Source organism: Temnothorax longispinosus, chromosome 4 (assembly GCF_030848805.1).
Source record: "Temnothorax longispinosus isolate EJ_2023e chromosome 4, Tlon_JGU_v1, whole genome shotgun sequence".
NCBI classification, from domain to species: Eukaryota; Metazoa; Arthropoda; class Insecta; order Hymenoptera; family Formicidae; genus Temnothorax; species Temnothorax longispinosus.
The window spans coordinates 18,511,740-18,535,958 of record NC_092361.1 but is presented as its reverse complement, the minus strand read 5'-3'; the positions used below and the strand labels follow the sequence as shown (position 1 = coordinate 18,535,958).

At 39.1% G+C, this 24,219-nt stretch overlaps 1 protein-coding gene and 1 long non-coding RNA gene across 4 annotated transcripts in view; both read right to left on the bottom strand.

The window, feature by feature from the left end:
• Positions 1–1,481: 1,481 nt before the first annotated feature.
• LOC139812191 (uncharacterized) lies at positions 1,482–6,347 on the bottom strand. Of its 3 annotated transcripts, none has more exons than XM_071776847.1 (3): positions 6,156–6,347; positions 3,288–5,691; positions 1,482–3,227 (listed from the first exon to the last, which is right to left on the bottom strand). In XM_071776847.1, exons 1-3 carry the CDS (start codon positions 6,285–6,287, stop codon positions 1,714–1,716), a joined length of 4,050 nt encoding a protein of 1,349 aa, XP_071632948.1. In that variant the 5' UTR covers positions 6,288–6,347; the 3' UTR covers positions 1,482–1,713. The 3 variants fall into 3 exon arrangements, with proteins under 3 accessions (XP_071632948.1, XP_071632949.1, XP_071632947.1); XM_071776848.1 differs by having other exon boundaries at positions 1,482–3,167; positions 3,528–5,691; XM_071776846.1 differs by having other exon boundaries at positions 1,482–5,691.
• A 4,716-nt stretch (positions 6,348–11,063) lies between these two features.
• Positions 11,064–24,219, bottom strand: part of LOC139812197 (uncharacterized) — a 56,356-nt gene continuing 43,200 nt past the window's right edge. The window contains exon 3 of the long non-coding RNA XR_011731831.1: positions 11,064–12,692. This is a non-coding gene — a long non-coding RNA (uncharacterized lncRNA). The remainder of the gene's footprint in view (positions 12,693–24,219) is intronic.

Here is a 24,219-nt window from a genome sequence, read left to right as displayed (position 1 = left end):
CCGGAGACTTGGTCAGTAAGCTCTCCAAGCCATCTCAGATACGCTTTCTCATTCGTTACGTTATAATACACGGTTAAACGACCGAAATTTCTGCAACACAGCTGCTTGGTGATTACAAAGGCACCATACGCCATTTACAATTTTTTGCTATTTAAGTTTATTATAACGTATTTAAGTATACTTGCAACACTGTTTTTTGTTGTTTATATGAATCATTTTGTTAATAATTTTTGTGTTTTATTTATATACACATATAAATGATGCTATATAAAAGAAATCTGAAGTATTAGCTATAAAAAATTATTTTATACTTTTATACAAAATAAAATTTTTGATTGATATTACTAAGATCCATATTTGATTATATGAAGAAAGCTTGAAAGCAATTTATTTAACATCACAGATAGTTTTGGCAAAATATTTGGTTCCTTATACCTTGCGTTAAATTTCGAATGCATAAGTTATTGCGTCTTAAATCATGCTTGCATGAAATTGCCCGAAGTTCGTTTCATGTATCATACATATGTATAATGATTCTGATCTTCATGATACGCGAAGACACGAAAGATCTCTGCTGCATGTAACATGCTTGGACGATACATGCAAGGCACATTTATTCACATTCTTAAAGAGTAGAGCCATCTGGCAAATACTGATATATTAATCTTTTGAATACACGACAAACATTCACAGATACGATGGATATGTAATACTATCCATCGCAATCGACGCTATCAAAAATCCGCGCCTTTCTGTACTCGATACCCCGGTCTGATATCGCGGACGCAACCACCCATACAAATCGAATCTTACTAAATTGGAGTACAATTTTCACGAGCGGAGTTCCACGAGCTCGAAGGTAGGATAAAAAAAAAGAAGGGGAGGTAAGATAAAAGTCTCTATCCCTCTCTAAGCCGGTCGTGGAAGATGAAGCGAATCAAGTAACAGCGGTGGCTTACGTGCGATGCACCCCTAAACCGTCGCTGAGGGAGCATCATGTGGAAACGCGTTACCCACGAAAGGTCTGTGTGTGTGTGTGTGTGTGTGTGTGTGTGTGTGTGTGTGCTTAGAATTCTCAAGCCTGCTAAATTATATTTCACGTCACGGAACCGATGATTCCTGAAATACATAAGCCGCGATGATAATCTCATTTCGTTAGTCGCATTCGGCAATGTCGCGACGTTCTTCGCATCTCCGGAAATCTATAATGGTGGGGAGAAATACAGAAGTTAATAATGCATGTTATAGGAAAGGGTATGTCTAATTGAGGTATTTTTTGAACTGTAATATTCTCCAATAGAAGCGAAATAAATTATACATCAGCAGAGTATTTAACTTTGATATTATGTAAACTAGTGTACGCAAAGTTTATAAGATGTAATTAATGTTTAAAATGCTTCAAATTTTCCAAAATACAGTACTTTTAGAATTTGTACGCTACATATCAATATTCGAATGGTACAGAGATGCACAGAATAATGTAAAATAATTAACATTTATATATTTGTATATTCTTACTTATAATTACTTACAATCAACACACAACACATATTAATCAAATAATACATTGTCAAATGCAATGTTGTCTTTATATTATATTTATGTACATGTAAGAATACATATCATAACTGTTACATATTCTGATTTTAAATTAGATGCCTTTCGGCAGAATTTTTTCAGTCCAAATTATTAATTAATTAATCATCTAAGCTTCTATATCGTTACGACAATAACAGGATTGTTATTGTTGTCGTCGTCGCCATTGCCATTATCAGGTGTGCTGTTGTTTTTATTGTCATTATTAACTGTACTGTTGTCTTCATTGTCATTATCGTCAGGCGTGTTGTCTTCGTTGCCAACGGGTGCGCTGTTGTTTCCATCATCATCATCGGTTGCGTTATTGTTTCCGCTGTCATCTTCGGGTGCGTTATTGTTTCCATTGCCATCCTCGGTTGCGGCATTATTTCCATCGCCACCCTCGGCGCTGTTTCCATCTCCAGAATCGGGAATGCTGTTGTTTCCATCGGCCGCATTGGATTCATTGTTATTTTCTTCTCCAGCTTCGGGTGCACCGTTGTTTTCTTTTTCATCATTTGGTGCGCTGTTATTTTCATCTCCAGCATCGGGTGCTCCATTGTTGTTTTCTTCATCTTTACCTTCGGCCGAGTTGTTATTTCCATCTCCGGCATTGGGTGCATTGTTTTCTCCATCACCACCTTCGGCTGAATTGTTGTTTCCGTCACCAGCATCGGGTGCGTTGTTTCCTCCATCGCCACCTTCGGCTGAGTTATTGTTTCCATCACCTGCATTGGATGCGTTGTTTTCTCCATCATCTCCGGCTGAATTGTTGTTTCCATCCTCGGTATTGGGTGCGCTGTTTTCTCCATCTCCATCTTCGGCCGAATTGTTGTTTCCATTCCCGGCATCGGGTGCGTTGTTTTCTCCATCACCACCTTCGGCTGAGTTTTTATTTCCATCCCCGGTATCGGGTGCGCTATTTCCCTCATTGCCACCTTCGGCTGAGTTGTTATTTCCATTCCCACCATTGGGTGCGCTGTTTTCTCCATCGCCACCTTCGGCTGAGTTGTTATTTTTATCCCCAGCATTGGGTGCGCTATTTCCTCCATCGCCACCTTCGGCGGAATTGTTGTTTCCATCCCCGGCGTCGGGTGCGCTATTTCCTCCATCGCCACCTTCGGCCGAATTGTTGTTTCCATCCCCGGCATCGGGTGCGCTGTTTCCTCCATCGCCACCTTCGGCTGAATTGTTGTTTCCATCCCCACCATTGGGTGTGCTATTTCCTCCATCGCCACCCTCGGCCGAATTGTTGTTTCCATCCCCGGCATCGGGTGCGCTGTTTCCTCGATCGCCACCTTCGGCTGAGTTGGTTCCATCCCCAGCATTGGGTGCGCTGTTTCCTCCATCGCCATTTTCGGCTGAATTGTTGTTTCCATCCCCAGGATTGGGTGCGCTGTTTTCTCCATCGCCACCTTCGGCTGAGTTGTTGTTTCCATCCCCGGCATCAGGTGCGCTGTTTCCTCCATCGCCACCTTCGGCTGAGTTGTTGTCTTCATCACCGGCATCGGGTGCGCTGTTTCCTCCATCGCCACCTTCGGCTGAGTTGTTTCCATCCCCAGCATCGGGTGCGTTGTTTCCTCCATCGCCACCTTCGGCTGAGTTGTTATTTCCATTCCCACCATTGGGTGCGCTGTTTTCTCCATCGCCACCTTCGGCTGAGTTGTTATTTTTATCCCCAGCATTGGGTGCGCTATTTCCTCCATCGCCACCTTCGGCGGAATTGTTGTTTCCATCCCCGGCGTCGGGTGCGCTGTTTCCTCCATCGCCACCTTCGGCCGAATTGTTGTTTCCATCCCCGGCATCGGGTGCGCTGTTTCCTCCATCGCCACCTTCGGCTGAATTGTTGTTTCCATCCCCACCATTGGGTGCGCTATTTCCTCCATCGCCACCCTCGGCCGAATTGTTGTTTCCATCCCCGGCATCGGGTGCGCTGTTTCCTCCATCGCCACCTTCGGCTGAGTTGTTTCCATCCCCAGCATTGGGTGCGCTGTTTCCTCCATCGTCACCTTCGGCTGAATTGTTGTTTCCATCCCCAGGATTGGGTGCGCTGTTTTCTCCATCGCCACCTTCGGCTGAGTTGTTGTTTCCATCCCCGGCATCAGGTGCGCTGTTTCCTCCATCGCCACCTTCGGCTGAGTTGTTGTTTCCATCCCCACCATTGGGTGCGCTATTTCCTCCATCGCCACCCTCGGCCGAATTGTTGTTTCCATCCCCGGCATCGGGTGCGCTGTTTTCTCCACCGCCACCTTCGGCCGAATTGTTGTTTCCATCCCCACCATTGGGTGCGCTATTTCCTCCATCGCCACCCTCGGCCGAATTGTTGTTTCCATCCCCGGCATCGGGTGCGCTGTTTCCTCCACCGCCACCTTCGGCCGAATTGTTGTTTCCATCCCCGGCATCGGGTGCGCTGTTTCCTCCATCGCCACCTTCGGCTGAGTTGTTATTTCCATCCCCGGCATCGGGTGCGCTGTTTCCTCCATCGCCAGCTTCGGCTGAATTGTTGTTTCCATCCCCACCATTGGGTGCGCTGTTTCCTCCATCGCCACCTTCGGCTGAATTGTTGTTTCCATCCCCAGCATTGGGTGCGCTATTTCCTCCATCGCCACCTTCGGCTGAATTGTTGTTTCCATCCCCGGCATCGGGTGCGCTGTTTCCTCCATCGCCACCTTCGGCTGAGTTGTTTCCATCCCCAGCATTGGGTGCGCTGTTTCCTCCATCGTCACCTTCGGCTGAATTGTTGTTTCCATCCCCAGCATTGGGTGCGCTGTTTCCTCCATCGCCAGCTTCGGCTGAGTTGTTGTTTTCATCCTCAGCATTGGGTGCGCTATTACCTCCATCGTCACCTTCGGCTGAATTGTTGTTTCCATCCCCAGCATTGGGTGCGCTGTTTCCTCCATCGCCACCTTCGGCTGAGTTGTTATTTCCATCCCCAGCATTGGGTGCGCTATTTCCTCCATCGCCACCTTCGGCTGAATTGTTGTTTCCATCCCCACCATTGGGTGCGCTATTTCCTCCATCGCCCCTTTCGGCTGAATTGCTGTTTCCATCTCCAGTATCGGGTGCGTTATTTCCTCCATCGCCACCTTCGGCTGAGTTGTCTTCATCCTCGGCATCGGGTGCGCTGTTTCCTCCACCGCCACCTTCGGCTGAATTGTTGTTTCCATCCCCAGCATTGGGTGCGCTATTTTCTCCATCGCCACCTTCGGCTGAATTGTTGTTTCCATCCCCAGCATTGGGTGCGCTATTTTCTCCATCGCCACCTTCGGCTGAATTGTTGTTTCCATCCCCAGCATTGGGTGCGCTGTTTCCTCCATCGCCACCTTCGGCTGAGTTGTTGTTTCCATCCCCAGCATCGGGTGCGCTATTTCCTCTATCGCCACCTTCGGCTGAATTGTTGTTTCCATCCCCAGCATTGGGTGCGCTATTTCCTCCATCGCTACCTTCAGCTGAATTGTTGTTTCCATCCCCAGCATTGGGTGCGCTATTTCCTCCATCGCTACCTTCAGCTGAATTGTTGTTTCCATCCCCAGCATCGGGTGCGCTATTTCCTCCATCGCCCCTTTCGGCTGAATTGCTGTTTCCATCTCCAGTATCGGGTGCGCTATTTTCTCCATCGCCACCTTCTGCTGAGTTGTTATTTCCATCCCCAGCATTGGGTGCGCTATTTCCTCCATCGCCACCTTCAGCTGAATTATTTCCATTTCCGTTGTTGGATGCGTTGTTTCCATCGCCATTGTTTTCTTCGCTACTTTTAGATGTACTTTTACTTTCTTCGCTATTTTCAGATGTGCTTTTACTTTCTTCGCTACTTTCAGATGTGCTTTTACTTTCTTCGCTACTAGATTTGCTGTTGTCTTCATCATTAGGTTCAGTAGTAGTCGTGCTTGGAGCAGGTGTTGTTAAAATGCTTTTTGCATAACCTTCCACGCGTACAAGCATTCCTTCCCCGCGCTTTCCTATTACGAGCATTACTACTTTTGTTTGACTAAGTCTCATTGGTATAACTTTTGTCTGTTGATCTCTTAAATTTGTGATTTTAACAAAAGTGAGATATCCATTTTTTGGGGCACTTACACCGATCGTTGCTTTCATGGGTTTCCAAGGAATGGGAGGCTATAATATATAAATAGGAATTAATAGTATTAATAATATTATTGGTAGACATGAATGTCATTATTTGGTTAAGTTTAAATATCTGGAAATCAATCAGCGATAAAATTCACGAATAAATTGATAAAGTGAATGTAGCTGTGCATAGTGCTCTAGTATTTTGTCTTACCATTATTTTGTCTTACTAATGTTTTAAGTAAATTGGTGACAAATTACGATATAAAGTTAAATTAAATTTAAACAGCAAATTTAAGACATATCAGATAAGATTTAACATATAGAATGCATTACTTTTAATATCTACGAGATCTGATTGTAACATTTGTTTATGTCAATAAAAGTATAGTCATAAAGTTTCTGAATTTTTTTTTTTGTAATTAAAATCTGACTTGTATAAGATTCTAAGATATATTGTTACGAATTCAACGTATACAGGGAATAACTGCGATTGAAGTAGTGAAATTTACCTTGAAAATAGTTCTATTAGAAATGAGGTAATCGCCTTCTTGTCGTTCACCCATGGCAAAGTCATCCTGATAGTCTATGTTTCTGCAGGCAGCCAAAGTAAGGCACAGAAGCACAGGAAGTGAAATCCGCATCTTGTAAAATTAATTGTGTGAAACCGTCTGTTAACTAAAACTATACTGTTCAACCGACAGTCGGCGAACGTATTTATATCTTCACGTTATCAAATCTCATGCTTGGCTCCACAAAGAATCGCATCATATTAACTCGCAGATTTCTATCTGTCGACAGTGACAACAGCTTACGTAAGATTATTTGTTTCATCTTCCGTTATTTCCCTGCAGTTTGTAGAAACTCTTTTTTTAGTATGACACATATATTCATCTTGTTCCTTTAGACAATGAGAAAAAAGAGTAATACGCTAATTATCTAAATGTGACTACACTCCGGAAGATTTTATAGTTTTTAATTAATTTAATTTTATCTAAAAAAAATATATATATATATATACATATAATGTATTCTATATATCTAATGTAATTTTATATATCTAATTATTATACTTGTTATTATGGTTAATATGGTTCTTTGTCGCATTAAATAAACTGCAGTAGACACAAAATGATTTTATGACTGTTCAATTAATACAATAAGAGAAGCAATAAAAATAGATTTATTAGATATAATAAAAGTCCACGGATCTTGTCAAGACGAAAAGAATTAGTGCTGTGTGATGACGTACATGTATTGATAAAGAACACGTTTTTTTGTATGTCATAAAACACATGATATACGCAGTTTTATATGACAAGTATTATACTTTTTATAATATTTTATAAAAGTGGATTATATTATAAAATTAAAATTCCATGAAAATACCTTTTTTTCACGTGACATTTCCTCAACGTTTTTATCTTTCTCGTAAATTATCTTCATACATTTTCAGCTTTTCTCTTGTTAGATTATTGCTCATTGGGGGTCTGATAACGTAAATACCGCTGATAAGAGCACATGTGATTAATTAAGTAGTAGTAGACTTTTCTGACGCAAGTGTTTAATTCGGAATCAAATAATACTACCTAGAAAACAACGCATAAGAGACATTGCATGTGATTTCTACGGAATAGTGGAATATTTCAAAGACTTTATCACAGGCACGTCTTACCCGTGACATTGTACCTTGAGATGTATACAAAATAGATATATCACGGTCAATTATTCACTGTAATTTTCTCAATATTTTATATTAATATATTTTATGTAGATGTATTTTATGCAAATATATTTTATGCAGATGTGTATATAAACATGTATAAATATAGGTATATGCATAAAGCATTTTGATATTTTAAATTTAGTTTTACAGATAGTTGCATAATTAATTGTCAAAAATCTTTATGAGCATCATCTTATAGGTATCTTCTTATTAATAATTAATTATGTTTTACTCTATTTCTTTCGTTCGCATCATTAATGTCATCGCGACTTTTTTGTGATCCTCGCGACTCTGTCGACCATATCGCGCAAATTAATTCCTTTTCATAAATTCAACGCGAAGGGAGCGTTTCATATTCAACGCCATAACTCGAAACGTGTTCCTCGGTACGTGTGTAATCTCAAATCTCAGACTCATCATTTTCAGCCGCGTCAGCTTATGGTACGTGAGACCGTAAGAATTAGCTAAGTGAGTAGCTACGGTAGTAGTTCTACGGCTTTTACAGCGATAGACCCGGCTGAAATGAACGAATCATACGAAAATTGACGAACAACTTATCCTATCATCGAGGAATAACATACAAATACTTTTCTATGTCAATGTAGACAATGACGATCGTTCAATAGCTGATAGACATCGAAAACCGTTTACGGTTTATCATTGACAATTTAGACAATGACGATCGTTCAATAGCTGGTAGACATCGAAAACCGTTTCCGGTTTATCATTGACAATTTCTGAGAGCTACTGAGGAAACATAAAGTTCTTTTTACAATTCAGTCTTGATAACGAATTTTAAATTCATATTCACAACGTTAAATACTGCTATGAGGTGCTTAGATTCGACAAACGATCACTAACTTCTTTAATATTTACTTTAGTATTATAATTTCAGATCTTTTTCTGTCGAAAGTATTGATTTATCACAAAGTATATTGCGTCTAAACCTTTGATGATTAATTGACATTTTAAATAAAAGGTTGATGCGGAAGTAATAGTAATATTAATAGAGCAATATGCAATTTATCGAGATTTTTGTTAATAATATAAATTTTTTATATAAATGCATAATAAAATTGGAACAATAGATTCATATTTTATTTAATAGAGCCTATTGTACTGGAGTCCATAATTTCTGTGAAAAAGGTACGAATAAATTCAATTCATCCGCAAAGAAATATAAAACGTTTAAATTTATTAATTTGTAAATTGTTATAATTCACGGTTTTACAAAGATACGTATTATTTTATGAGAAATTCAATTTAAATGCTGCAAAAAATTTTTAATGGATACTTATATTAATGCAGGTACATTCAAAATTTTTATTTAAACAATTTTATCAGAAATATTAAATGAAAAATTTGCCAAATAATAGTTTTACAATCGTACCTTCATAATTTCATCTTATTTAATATATCATTGCTCGACATGATACAAAATACGCTTAAGCATTTGTCAATCTAGAGTTCTCTCCAATGAATTATATTCTAATAAAGTAAAATGTCGAGAAAGATGAATGTACAAGTTCAACATCGAACAGATAAGAAATCTTATCTCGTTGAGATCATGGTCGTTATAATATCCTTATTATTTTGTTCGGATAGCAATCTAAAATTAACCGGTGAGTGAATCAGAGATATGCCGTCTATATTTCACTCGAAATGTTTGCCATATGCAAATTACAATCGAATTGAACTGTAAATATTTTCTCATAATAAGTATTCAGTATGTTACGCAAGAATATAGAATCTGTGTCCTTTTATTACATAATCACATTAAAATTACGTGTCCGTTTATATAAATGCTTAGATAACAAACTATAATTGCGTGTACTCATACGATGTATGTACGGTATAGTTTGCGTTTTCTAAAATTTTTTTTTTTTTAAGAGCTTTAATTAACAAATCTAAATTGTCAAGTCAATTTACCTTTGAAAAGCTTGTTTTAGATAGCAATCTAACAATTGCACACTCCATTAGAATAATTGGAATATATTTTAAATCTTTTATTTAAACTTGAAGATAGAATTCCATGCGATGCGCTGTTCCATGTGATGTGCTAGATGAGGAGGAGGAGATGCTTAACGATCGCCTTTGAAACGTTTTTCGTACCAATATGTAGATGCGCTGCACCATCGCATCCTCAGTATTGCGTATGTGTTCACGCGGCTGCTGGTAATTACTCTCACGTCACGTAGCCGCGTTGCTGGCCACGGATGCCATTTTTTATACTATCAAGAGGTGCCAGCAGCCCGCGCAGTCCGCCGCCATCCAGCGGATAATATCAGCCGATGCTTTTTATTATTAACGCCGAGAAGAAGAGAGACCGTGTATCGATCCAATAAACGCCGTCACGTCGGATCGGGCGAGAACAATCGCTACAGAGGATAAAATTCTCCGCTTGATCTGACCGCGAGTGGAAATGGCACGTCACGTACCGGCGATCTCTTCTTTCATTAACGTTACGAACGTTTCACGCATCGCTCCTAATCACTGCCCGCGAGTACAAGCGATCACGAACATCGTGGAAAGAATCCTGCCTTTTCCCCTTCTTCAACCCCCCATTACACGTGTATGCTCGTGTTTCTACAATTTCCGTTGAACTTAAATCCCGACTATGTAGTTTCTCGTATTTATCAAGCTAACCTGTTATTTCTTATTCTATCTTTCCAGGTGAGAAAGATCTATGATACAAAGTTTAACACAATAAAAAATATCTTGTTAGATATAAAAGTTATATAATTACACAACATATAAAATCATAAGTCAAACTAAGTATTCCCTGATTTTTTTTTGTATATAGAGAAACTATCTACTCTCTATTTTAAAACGATTCTGCCGTACAAAGATTATTTTAAAAGCTGCTCTTATAATTTTAAGCTGCATTTTTATTTTTCTATTAAATTTAACAAAGTTTTATGGACAAAATGGACTTGATTGTTGAAAATCTTTTTGATTCATCGTCATTGGAACTAATTTCATCATACGCTGACATTATTATTTCATGTCCAATATTGTCCACGTGTGTGTTGCGTAAAAATAGAGAATTTTATTCGCTTCACACTATAAATTTCCAAAAGCCCGATGTCAATCAGAGAGCATCAATTCGATAAATATTGAACTAGGTGGGGTATCAATCAACCATCAATGCGTCTTGTCCTGAGCAGACATACAAATGGCTGACTGTGAACATATTCTCTCCTTGCGGTGACACCGATATTGCATACGTATTACGCATCGTTTGTCATCATTATCCGTACCGTAATTAAAACTTTCCGACTTATGATGAAGGATTGCGCGACCTGATTTCCATGAAAATAGAATGGACATCGTAAATATCACGCTTTGCCCCATATAAAAACGTAACATTGTTCAAAAACTGTCATTTCGACCAGCGCGATGTGAAATACGCTCCGATCCTGTGTAAAAGTTCGCCGCAAAATCCTGCATTATTTGGAATTATACGACTTAATAAATAAAAACATATATGTTTATTATATAATAAATAAATTATATAATAATGAATATATTTACATAATACGTGTATTATTACATAAATATTTACTAACTAATAAAGAAATTATATAATAATGAATTATAAAACAAAAATATGATAATCAAATATGTAATAATAAAAAGTAAAAATAAGAAGCAAGAAATGCTAATATGCAACACTTAAAACCTTGTTCTTCAATTTCCGTTCTTTATTCATAATAGCTTCATTAATAATTAACGCATAAGATAAGCTCTTGAGGATGATGTATCATCGCGAAATTATACTTTCCAATGCGTGATACATTCAGATTTATGCTTCTATTACGAGTGGTGCTGATTAATATCGACATATATAGAGATTTTTTTAAAGGAGATAATTTAAAGAAACATATGATAATAACAATAACTTTATTCAACATACTATAATACGACAAAAAATAAACAGTAGCTGATAGACAAGGCAATTGCAAACAAAAATTAATATGCAAGCAAAATTAATATATACCGCGAATAAATCATTTCCTTAATTTAAATACATAATTATTTCGCAAATTTTTAAGATGCTACTTTACATAGTTAACAACAAGAATGTGATAAGAATATGTAACTACAGATTTTTTTCTTAGAACATGTTGACGAACATAAGTTGATTATATATTTTTCTATTTCCGTTATAATTTTTGCGTTAAGAAATTCAGTCGTCACGGGTACATTTAGTTATTCCTTAAAGGATGATGATCACTAGTGTGTCGTTAGGAATCGACACATGTGAGTTGGAGTAATACCGTAGATTATACATCAGGTTCTCGCTCAATGGCTCTATGTTCAATGATTCGTGAACCGCTATCTGGTCCACGTGACCGCACGTGATCGCTTGCCCAAACCTGCTCTTCGATAATGGTTCTAACCGGTTCGGACTGTCTATTTGTCTATTGTCATCTATTCCTATTTGTAAATCTATGTATAAATGACACTGCTTAATTTTTATAAAAATTTAAATTTTAAAGAAATTCTTAAGACTCTCACATATATATTTATTTATAAAATGTTATATCGTATTACCACTATTATCGTATTACATGTTCATATATCTACTATAATGATATTAGATCTATGTATATCATATATGTGTGTATGTGTATGAATATTATATTTATTTATCACATACAAGATATTGCAATATGTAGCAGCTGCATATTTATATTACCTAAATTTTATATCTGTATCATATTGTGGTTCTGATACTCAATTTTATAAAGCAGTTATATTTAATGAGATATACTATATATCATATATGTATAAAGTGAGGGAAGTACATAGTAATTTACAACATTTCATGCAAATTAAATCGAATTGTCGGTTTACTGAAGCGGTTTACTACGGAAATCCTCGCAGACAGTATGCAAATTACAAACATTGATATCATATGATAATTTTACGTTTATTGATGTATGATCTAAAAATAATTTTAGCTGGACAAATTCTTCGCGATATCAGAGAATCATTCTCAAATTTGGTTAATTGCCGATCAAATAATTCGTCGGCGATATCTGTCGGACAATGTAAACGAAACTGTGTTGAATTAAGCGACCTATCGGCTTTATTTCATTATTTCGCATGACTCGCACCATTTCATCCCGGGGCATGATTCCGATAGGAGCTCCTTGTTAGCCTACCGAGATAGCACGATAGTAAGATCGATCGTCGGGGGCTGCGCACGGATGCGGGGTACCGTCAGATAATGGATCGGACGTATCCGCAAACTCGATCCCCACGTGCGCGGATGTAGGGTTGGAGCTCTCCATCCGACGACCGTTAGCTGTGTTCCCTGTAAAGACAAAACAATTTTATCGGTCGCAATATACCGGGCCAAGTATTTTCATGAATTATATACGACGAGCGGTCACCCTCGGGGAACCCGAACGGAAAATGTTCGAGGTCTCGTCGACGACGACGATGTTCGGCACGTCGCGTCGCCTACGTCGTACAGTTCCACGGCTCTTTCTCACGCAATGAAATCTCACGCTCGACGTATTATGTCGGTTCGAAAATTTCGAAGAGAACTTGGACAATTTCCCGACAGTCACGGGTACGATTCATTCGCGACAAGGAGGTGACCTAGGCAGAGAACTCTTCAAAGAACAAGTGAAAATCAAGCATGCGTGTATCAATCGCGAGTGCCAATCTCTATCTCGACGAAGAGAGGGTGGCTTTTATGTTCTTTACCTTTGATAGAGGTCCATGCTATGCAATACCTTTCTCTCTATGGACTTTTATGTAGAAGTACGCGACGACGTTATTTGGAAACTCTTAAACTTAATATCTATAAGAAAACATTTTCTTCCGGAAGAGATGTCCCGCGTTCTAAAAACCCACTGCCTATAATCAAACTTGTTTTATAATACTATAATGGGTTTTAATAAAAAGAAAAGTTTTTTTGTGCCATGAGCGCAACGCGACAAACTGGGGCAAACTTTTTAACGGCATTCCGTAAAATAATGCAACGGCGATAATGTAAGGAGACGTGGTATCACGTTGTTATATAAAACTTTTTTTATTCCCACCAACTTGTCAATCCTTTTTTTTTTATGAACGCAGAATGAAGGAAAAATATTCTATTAGTTTTAAAATACAGAGCAACCATTTACGCGATAGTAACGAGTTAATGCAATAGTGTCGATATGGTATTTTACCTCGTTTGAGCACACCAAATGATGCTAGAGTGACGTAAAAACTCATTATCGAAAGCAATATCGACAATAAGGATTTCCTTGGCGCGAAACGAGCTTTTCATGGAACAAACTTTAGGTTTGTAAGCGCAGAAGAGCATAGTTAGCGTGAACTTCTTGATAGTATGTCGTAAACGTCGCGTTAATGTTGATATTTGAAGGGTGCGAACGCAAGCGGAATAATTTTTATTGTCATTCCTTTATCAGTAAAAATTTGCTGCGTTATCTCACAAAATAATCTCAATTCCAAAAAAAATTTTTTGTTACCTTATCAAACATCTCGTCAGAAGCGATCTATATTTGTTATAGGTATAATTATATAAGTTGGAAAATAAATTGTAACTTTGATTTTCATCCTATACTTTGAGTACAGAAGAAATTGATTTATTATTAACATTTCTCGATTTCCACGTAGAAAAAAGTATTCTTTTATATATACACATATAACTTTTTACGTCAGTTTTTGAAATATTTTGATACATGTCTCTATTTATTGCTCTCTTTATATTTTTATAAGTAAAGTAATTTTAGTAACAATACGTGAACGCAAATAAAGGATGTGCTATCATCAGCTATTTGAGCTATTAGGTATTAATTGGCGAACACGGGTATTATCAATGCTTTTATACATTTTTACGCATAAAGCCATACACAAATAAAGAACGCCATTTATATAACCGTGACAAATAGATGACGACTGCACAAAGGCAATGTGTGGATTCTACTTTTCCAACTTTCGCCCGCATTTTTACTACACGGCTATACGCGTTTTGCATGTACAATGTGGACTCTTCGATCTCCGCATAACGTCGAGTTAAAGACCCCTGAAGCAAAATTCTGTCTCGACTTTGATCTCGTGAGTGCGCCTGTGTATATCCCGGCCACGTCCTTTGTACGAATAAACTTGTACGCTTGTGTGAGAGAAAAGCACGTTTCGACGTCGCCGGAAAATCATAATGGTGCATCCACATCCTCGCAAGATTTTCCGATACGATGAGTGTTTTCGTCTCTTGTTCGCTTCATGCCGTGTATAATCATTTATACGTATGTTTTCGCAAGTCATACAGCATCAACGGTAAATGCGTGAATCATCTTTGCTTATTAGATTACAGGCAGAAAGTAGATATAGTATTATGTATTTAAATATATTAAATTCAGATAATCGCGTCTGCAGTTTCCTGCAAAGAGAGCAACGATTCAAATATATTCAGACATTATTTTAATGATATCCTTTCATGTAAGGCAATGTGTGCTTTGAGTATCGATGTGGATGCACCATAAGACGAGATGTAATACGATGTGGTGCGGTGCGTAACGTAAAACGTGAAAGCTTTGAAGTACGACGGAAGGGTCGGAGATATTGGAGTGATCGGTATGTGTTTCACGATGATATTCCCTTATTGACGGGCTAGACTCTAGAGAATTGTTGTGACTCTTCACGCTCGTGTCATTTCTACCGATTGCAATTATACCACGAGCGTCGTGTACAATACCTTTTCCGCAATCGCCATTACCTACGTCGCTTGAGCTTCCGTGAATATCTCGGCGTACTCGACCACAAGTCCTTGCCCAAGATTCTGGCCCTTTCCGACGAGAGAAGGGAAACGCTATCTCGATCATTTAATTACATTAGTTGGCACAGCGCTGCAAGCTCCGAGCGAGGTGATTAACTTATTACGGCTCGCCGCTGTTTCTGAAGCGCTTTAATTTATTTAGTGTATCCACATGAGTAACAATATCTGCGGGGCAACAAGATGCGGCGGTGCTGGCTCGAGTTTCGTGCTTGCGCTTCGCATGAATTCTGGACGTAATTTTGCGTGAGTTTAACCGCGTTGGGTCTAACATTATAAGCGAGCCAGTACGCCGGAACGCGCGACGCACCCAGACCAGGATAAATGAAACATTTCGTATATTTTCCTTGCGCACGCTTCGCGGGCTCCCTTCGCGAGGTACTCCACTTCGTGCCCTGGCCGTCTGGGAGAGTCTCGTGCCAGCGCCAATAAGACTGAATAAGCGAATCAGACCGTAAATAGAATTCGTCGTCGAGCGCTAGGAACGGCGCTCGTCTACGTGCGCGCTCCGTCTCGGCGAGCGCGATCGATTTCAGAAATACCGTATGATGAAGTTAGAACGCATTGGCAGAGGTAAGTATATGAGATGAGAAAGAATTTCGCAGCCACGCAACGTTGAGAAAATTTATCAGGATCTTGAACAATAACATGGTGATTTAAAACGCCGAGACTTTTAAACGACATTTAAGATCCCGTAGGTGCAAAAACTGGCACACAAAGTTTTCTAAATATATCTTGTAGCATTTTGGGAAATGGAACGTGAGGCATAAATGCATCTGAGCGATAATTAAGTTTAAAGTATAAAACATAGGAGAGAAAAAGGAGTTCCTGTTTATTAGCACGCGGTTCGCTCGAGAAATGATAATGTGAATTACTCACGGAAAATATTGAAGCTATCCGCTTAAACGGTAATTTCATATAATAATCATTATAGATGCGGTTCTTTACAAATTACTGGCTCTACTGATGCAGCTTTTCACACAGCAACGCTGTGGCGCGCAACATTAGCGTAGCGAGACCGCTGTTTTTCCGCCCCAAATATGGCTGGCTTTGCCTATGTCCCTTAGGGTTCACTTGTCTGATGTGAAGTGGCATTTTACGCTTCGTATAATATATCTATGATCACGATCAGCTAATATTTGGACATGCGAAGGGTTGCCTTATTAATATCGACATTATTATTATTATTATTTTATTATGTTTTTAATGTAGCTAAAAATCTTCTATTATTACATATTAAATTAAAATCTTGTTATTCTTAGATTTACGCCATTTTAAGGCAGATAGGTATTTTAGAATCAATAGAACTCATATAGCAGTATTTTAATCTGTGAAATATGTTGCAAAAAGCTTTTATACTAACAAGCATTTTCTCCTCAATATGATGGGAACTAAAAAAGAAAATTCTCTTTCAACTTGTATACTCCTATGTCTAAAAACATCTTTAGTTTTGTCATACGTTCAGAAATATCCGTAGACGTGAGTCATACGTCGATATGTTACATGTTATATCAATGACAGTGCCGTTCGATCGGATTACAAGCATTGACACATACGTGGCCTTCACATCACCATAATTTCAATAAATTTTTCAGAGAGAGAGAGAGAGAGAGAGGGGGGGAGAAAGGGAGAGGGAGGGGAGAGCCGCCCTGCGTACACTGGATATCGGCCGAAGCGGAAAAACCGAGGGGTATGTCGTCGGAGCTGACATGGAAAATATTTACGATTATTTCCCGGACATTAAAGCGAGTGGCTAGCAACGAGACGGGAAGTGGTCGAGCGGCCCTTTGGCGGTCGGCTTCATTTAGCGCATCGCCGCTGAAAGCATCGCCAGCCATCGCGCGAGCAACGACGTTCGCTCCTTTCACCGGCACGTCTGAAAGCAGCTTTATCTGTTGTGTATTTTCCACTGAATTAAGTTTCTTGCCTTCTGTTGCCCAAGTTTATATGTTTTGCGGGGAGATAGCGGCGCTCATCCCGGTCGACGTTGAGTTGGGGCTGGATGGGACCAGGGACGGGACGGGATAGGAGGGTGTGGTGAAGAAGAGTTCGCAGGGAAGACTTCCTCGCGACGGCGACGACGATGGCGAGACGGTGGTGGTGGTGGCTTGCGGTTGGGGGTTGGGTGGTTTTTGTTTGCGCCACTGCGCAATATCCAGTTAGTGGCTTAACCGCTCCTTCGCCTCTTCTCCTTTTTCGTCTCCTTCTTCTGCCGTTTCTTCCTCTTCTTATCGCGCTTCTTGCGCGTCCCTTCACCGTCCTCTCGTTTCACCGTGTCTCGTTTAACGCGGTATTCTCTTTATCTCTCGCGTCGTTCCGGGCGGTGACGCTGTTCTCGGCCTGTCACCGGTGACTTACGCGCGGAACTCTCGTTCCGTTCTGTCACGCTTTCGCGCTCCGTCTCGATGCCTCGATATTTTTGCATTTTCTTGTCCGACGCGCGTACAACGCTTCCCTTTTGTGCGATTCTCCATTTTGACACCCGAGAGAAGGCTTGAGAGTGGAAATGAGAAATGCAAAGTCTCACGATATACGCGTCTCACGCGGCCCAATTCCCCCAATTCTCTGTTGATATTAATTCAGATTTATTTTAGAATAACAGGATATTTTGGGTTGCTCGAAAACATAATTAATTTACAATGCAACCTCTGTAATCCGAACTAATTAATGCAAAAGCACATCCTGATTATTCAGACGACTACACTGCAAATCCAAGTGGGTTATTTTAGCTGAAGCTCTACTTACACGTTTCTTGCCGTTTCAAATAACGTCATTTAACACGATTGAACGTATTAACTTTTAATTTAATACGATTAAACACGTTAAATAACGTAATTTAATATACATATAAAGAAACATATAAAGTAAAAAGAGCTTTAGTTTAATGTATCATTTTTAGACGTTTATGCGTGTAAAAATAATACTTGAATTTGCAGTGTATATATTATATATAGGATATACGCATGCAATATTACGGTGAAAGATGAAAATGTATATTTAGCTTATACGTATGTACTTGACAAACAGTCGGGATTACTACTAAAGCTCGAAGATTCGGATTACGTATTGCATCGTATGTATCTTTATACATTTCTCGCAATTATCTTGACAACGCCGATGGTTAATGCACTGCGCATTATTCGTATTTGTTATTATTGTTATTTCACGGCGTAAATCACCGTTAATATCTTCGGTGCATCGCTCAACAGATTATCTGCCATTATATCTCCTTCATAATTCAACGTATCATCGATGTAACGTACATATACGTTCTCTGATAAAACACGTATATCTTACTTCGTTCTCCCGTTTTAACGAACTGAACCGTATATAGAGGTTGAAAAATTATTTGAGTTTCGTCGACGAAAGTCACGTTCGCCATATACTTGTCATTCTTTTTTTAAATGTAACACAGCGCAAGGTATCGCGACTTAGTCCGCTTTACAGCGATCCTCACGATGTGAATAAAGCTCGAGCGCCGATGTGAGTTTATTTGTACCGATAACTGCTCGGTCCGACTAAATTACTTCCCCCCGGGATAATTCTCTCTCTCTCTCTCTCTCTCTCTTCCTCTCTCTTTCTAATTCAATCTATCTCGCTTTCTCTTTATCTTTCCGCGAAAGGCGAGCGCAATCATCGAAAGCTCGAAAGCGCGGAACCACGGCGGCCGCCACCAAGAAGTTCGTTTGTTATTCTTGGAAACAATTACGTAAACGTCGATACTCAAAGCGTTTACACTCGAATTTAATTACTCCCGTCCCTTGTCGCGAACACCCTTACCTCACCGACGCGCGGCGCGCCGGATATTTCATGTATTTTGCATTCTGTACAATTTCGACGTAATATTCTTCCTTTCCGCGGAGACGACGTTTGTCCCGGCTTTTGAAGATCACTGACACGGGTCTAAACAGAGATCGTTTTGTTCGCGCGCGGTCGCCCAACCGCACGTTGTAGCTGCGAGCCGGTTTTCCCGGAGAGCGAACCCTACTTTACATACGTTTTTTTTTTCATCTTAACACGGTAGCCTTGTCTCCGCGTTGTAAATGGATGCTAGATTACACCTGCGCGCGCGAACGAGAGAATGCGGTAGAACGTAGAGGGAGAGGTATTCTCTTACATTTTGCCATCGCGATAAGAACGAAAGAACTACTATGTAGACACGCTTGTTCTCTGCATAATGACGATGCAAGCGCTTGACGATAAAGCAGAAATAAATAACTTTGCGATCAGATATGTGTAAAATACCTTTTTTAATTTTCCGTATGCAGTTTTTCGATATTGTTAGAATCTGATGCATTTCGTTTTTTAATAATGAAAATGAAGAATTTCTGGCAGCTAGGTAGCTAAAGTTTGATATGAACACGTAGCTGTATATTCAGCTCCGATGAGTTCGTATTTTTCATTGATGAAATTCGCTCGAAATATATTTATCGTATCAATCATACTTACACGTGTAAATAACACAAAAATATTCAAATATTGGAATATGGTTTATTCAAATACATATCTATTTTAATTCTGTTAATATCTTGTTATTGTCTCCAAGAAAATGAGTTATTTTGAGAAAATAGGTAAGTATCAATGGAGAGAGACAATTTACTTAAAAATATTAATATAAATTAGAAATTAATATAAGGAATTAATTGATAACAGTGAAAAATTAATAATGTAAAAAAAGTTAAAAGCGTTATTTCTTTACTATAATTTTAACTATTAATTTTTGAAATTATAATCTAGCTCTTCTTTTTTGCTTGTTGCTTATTGCAATGCGATGCAACAGTAAATCAATCGACCGAAATCGCAGTTTCGACGTAAAATGTTATCGATGATACAACATGGACGATACAGAGCTCCGTAATTCAACGGGAAAACATCCGGCGGGGCGATTAGGATCACACAAACGTAAACTCGGATGTTATTCTATTGTCGAGGAAGCGAACGCGGTCTATTCCGCGAAAATGGAGAGGGGACCGGTGTCGATTCCCGCTCGCGGACGCATGGCTTTTGTACGCGGCGCGCGCAATATCTATTTGCGAGCAAAACCATCTTCTTCCGCGCCTTTCTGCTTTCCTCACCGCCGTTTTCCCGCTTTATCCCGCGGGGCGTCAGACAGTGACATTCTTGACACTGTCATCGCCGCTATCCGCACGTGAAGCAAACGTTTCTGGCATCTCGCGCGCCCCTCCCTCGACGCTACCCTGACATTTTCTCTCGTTCCGCGTCGTGCGGATTTCCAATTTTATCCCTTTCCGAGATATTAAGCCGCGGTAGTTCCGACTCTGATCCGCGCCAGCGACGAATAATGGCGGCTTTTGAACCATTTGCCTTTGCGACGAGATACAACGGCGGGATTATATACCTATATTCGCGAGCGATGATATACTATCAGCGCTGAATTTTGTGAGTGCGCGCGCGCGCGTGTGTGGGTGGGTGTAGTGTGCAATTATATGAATTGCAAATTCATCAGAAGTGCAACCTTTGCGCACGGCGGAGAATATAATCTCGCTATTTCGATGTACGCCTAATTATTTTGCAGATATGCGGCGAACCCGAGTGTGAGCTCGTATAATTTTGATTACTGATATTTAATTATTTCTTATGAGTTATACGTCTCTCTCTCTCTCTCTCTCTCTCTCTCTCTCTCTCTGATAGCAGAATAAGTGATAAATAACTAAGTTATTTTCATATGTATTTTAATTTCCAAAATCGACATATTCAAAATTAAATTTAATATTAAGGAGCGATGAAGAATCGCTGTGAGTAATAGCCAATGCCAAAAAAAATCCGCCTAAAAAGGGAAATGTAGTGAGGTTGCGTGTATCTCCTGCATATCTTTTTTTTTTGGAGCCATACATACGCGAATGTGCTAGAGTGGATATTCATCGAGTCGCTCTCTCTATCGCAACCCCCATATAAAATTTAAATTTTGTGTAAAATATTTTACAATTTTTATTTTTAGGATCGGATATAAAAAAGAAAGGATCGTAACGGCGCATATCTATACATTGCTGTGCGAATTATTTGTATGCATCATGTATCTACAATTCAATATCTGTTGGTGTCTCACACCATTACGCGCGAGCGCATTTGCTCCTATAAACTTTACGTACACGTAGGAGTCAGAAAAAAAATTTCCTTCGCGATTATAATTATGTAATTCCGAAAATTTCGCCTACGGAATGGAAGCAACGGAACGATGCATCAAGGCTCCCAAATGTAGCGCGAAGTACAATATATTCCACGTTAGTCACCTGAACGGTCCAAAGATGGATGGTTCCGCCAGAAATATAGATCCTCGAGATGTCAGACGCAGCCGGTAGAAGAGAATAGTCTTTATACGGATGCTGGGCATTCAATGAGGGATGATAACAGTGCCCTGTGACCTGACATCATGCTATCTTGGAGGAAAAGACTTCTCCAGTTGCAAAATATATTTTTTACCCTTTACACACCGTGATTACTTTTATCACTTTTATAGCAATCGAAATAACTATATCTAATAATTTTATTGTAATGATTTTTATAAAAATAATAAACAAGAAATTGATATTGTTATTTAAAAAAATAATATTGTAAAAATGTAATTTTTAAAACTATTTTACCATAGAAATATATGTACATATAAATGAGTATCAGAAAGATATGTTAAAATATACCAAACTTTTCAATTAAAATTCTTTCTCATGAAAACAACATAGTATATTTTTAAATTTAACTAAAAAAAATACTCGATCTGTATTTAGCTCTTTCTGTACGTGCAGGATTATTAAATTGCAATCTCTGTCAGATCACAGGAGCAATATCAGAGCGATATCTAGTTAACACCTTATGCTCCGAGCCTGCATCGCGATTCGGCCGGATAGCGCACATAAACGCGCACGTGCGTTATCAGCCATATATTTGCGTTTATGGTAGGCGCCAAAATTATCGGGTCTTAATTAGGATCGTGACGGTATTCACATATCTCACACAGATTCGCGTGAACATTGATACATAGATGCATCGTAAACGTGTGTAATGTAATGGTTGATATTGCTTCAAGGGTGAGATTGTTGGAACATAAACCAAAACTCATCGTGGCGTCAGCGTTTCGAGATTTACCTCTTATTAATTATTATCTATGCAAATCAACTCATATAAAACGTACAATATTATGCCTTATCGTACTATTAAAAAAGTATTTTTAATAAATTCACAAGCGGTATAATATATAATATTGTATTGTGATAAATCCAATAAAATTATAAAATCTGTAAAAAATGTATGGAGATTATTAAAAGAGGAATAAATAATGTGACGTAAATTTTTTTAAAATTCTAGAAATGCAATATATAATATATCAATTTATGAAATGTATGACGCAATATATGTACGTGAGATTACATACATGAATAAATTTTTTTTTATATTTTTTGACTTTATGTTTTTATCAATAACAATAATGTTAGAAAAACTCTAACCATTATTATTGTAAGATGAAGAACAACTATAAAATTGAATACGTTTAATATAAAATTTTTTTATATTTAGATGTGTAATGTAAGACGCGCGATAGTAAAATCAAATTGCAAAGTAATTCTTGTTTATAACAAAAGATTTTTATATCTTAAATAATTACATTTTACGTTTGCATTTTCAACTCTTGTAATATTTAAGGTATGATATATTATAGCGAAATCTGCTCTTTGAATTTGTTGTTGGTACTTGAGCGAATTCGCGCATCGGCTAATTGCAAATAGTCCGCGTTCCCATTCCGTTGTACGAGAGAGGGTTTAATATATCATAAATATGAGCTGAGTGAAGGTATTTATATGAGACTAGAAGCGCACAACACAAACAGTTTCGTTAAAGAAGTACAAGAGTATCATATACACTTATGCCCTATATACGTAGTTATCCTCAGTTTCCTTATATCCACGTTGCAGAAACTTTCTGCAACGTGAAATATATGTACATCACACAAAGCTTCAGGTACATTAAATATATAGACACGGTTGCGCTACGGAGTTACATTCTGAAATACTACGGAGCGCAAGCGAATTACCAACGCTACCGCAAATGTTAGCGATGAAATCCGGTGGCACTGCGCCATACACTCGACTGTATCATATAGATCCACGAGGGTCCGAAGAGGGATACGAGGGAACGGAAGAGAGAGGGGAACGGCCGCCACGCGTTAGCCCGGATGTTCGGGCATAATTCTGTACTCACGAAAAATAATTAGAAGGGTTGCCCCGGAGAGCGCGTTGCAGCGTATGGATGGCCTTTTCCGTCTGGGCCGACCGGAGCTTGATTACTCCTAGGAATACTTGAGAGCGAAACGGCAATTTAAATTAGTGGATGTGCACGGCTGCCCACGCGCACACGAACACGCGCACGCGATACACGAGTATGCCCATGGAGAAACAGAGCCACCCTTTTGCCGACTCGCCCGTTTTATCACTCCTCCGTGAAAAGCCTCGTTCCTTCACTGCCGCTCCAACGCGGCTTGCTTGCGCGGAGTATGTAAGCGCGTAACAGAGAAAAAAAGGAACTAATTAATCCTGGGCATTTGCCGCATTTTGCATAACCGGTGACCCGGCGTGGCAACGCTCGCGGCTCGCGCTCCGCTCGTTTTCGGCCGCGCGCGCTCGTCCGACGCTAATTTACGATGCTGTTTCGCGGTAGCGCAGGAAAATAATATCCGAGTTCAGCGCCCGCCGAATTATCTCCCGTCGGCGCGCGTAATGACGCTACGTATGCGGATATTGAGTCGCGGGGAAAAAGCAGCTTACTTAGGGTGGGACGACAAGCGTTTATTTCTTCATCGACCTACGTGCACGTATGCGACTATCACGAACACAATCAAAATATACGAAAAAGAATTGCTTTATGCCCAATTTTGCGCTCTAAAAAGAATAAAACCACATAACGGTTAATTTTAATTAATCAATAATTTTTTACTCTTAAATTATAAAAACAAAATTCAATTAATTGCAGTTCTACGTGTACTAATCAGAATATAATTACGTGGGATTTTGCACAGTGAATTTTTCTCGGTGAGCACTTTGTTTTT

What these genes read in the sequence shown, in the direction of transcription:
- LOC139812191 (XM_071776846.1), bottom strand. Translation starts at nt 6,287, where the DNA reads ATGCGGATTTCACTTCCTGTGCTTCTGTGCCTTACTTTGGCTGCCTGC. An exon ending in CTAATAGAACTATTTTCAAG is followed by an intron (nt 5,692 to 6,155) that starts GTAAATTTCACT and finishes TATATATTATAG; the next exon opens with CCTCCCATTCCTTGGAAACC.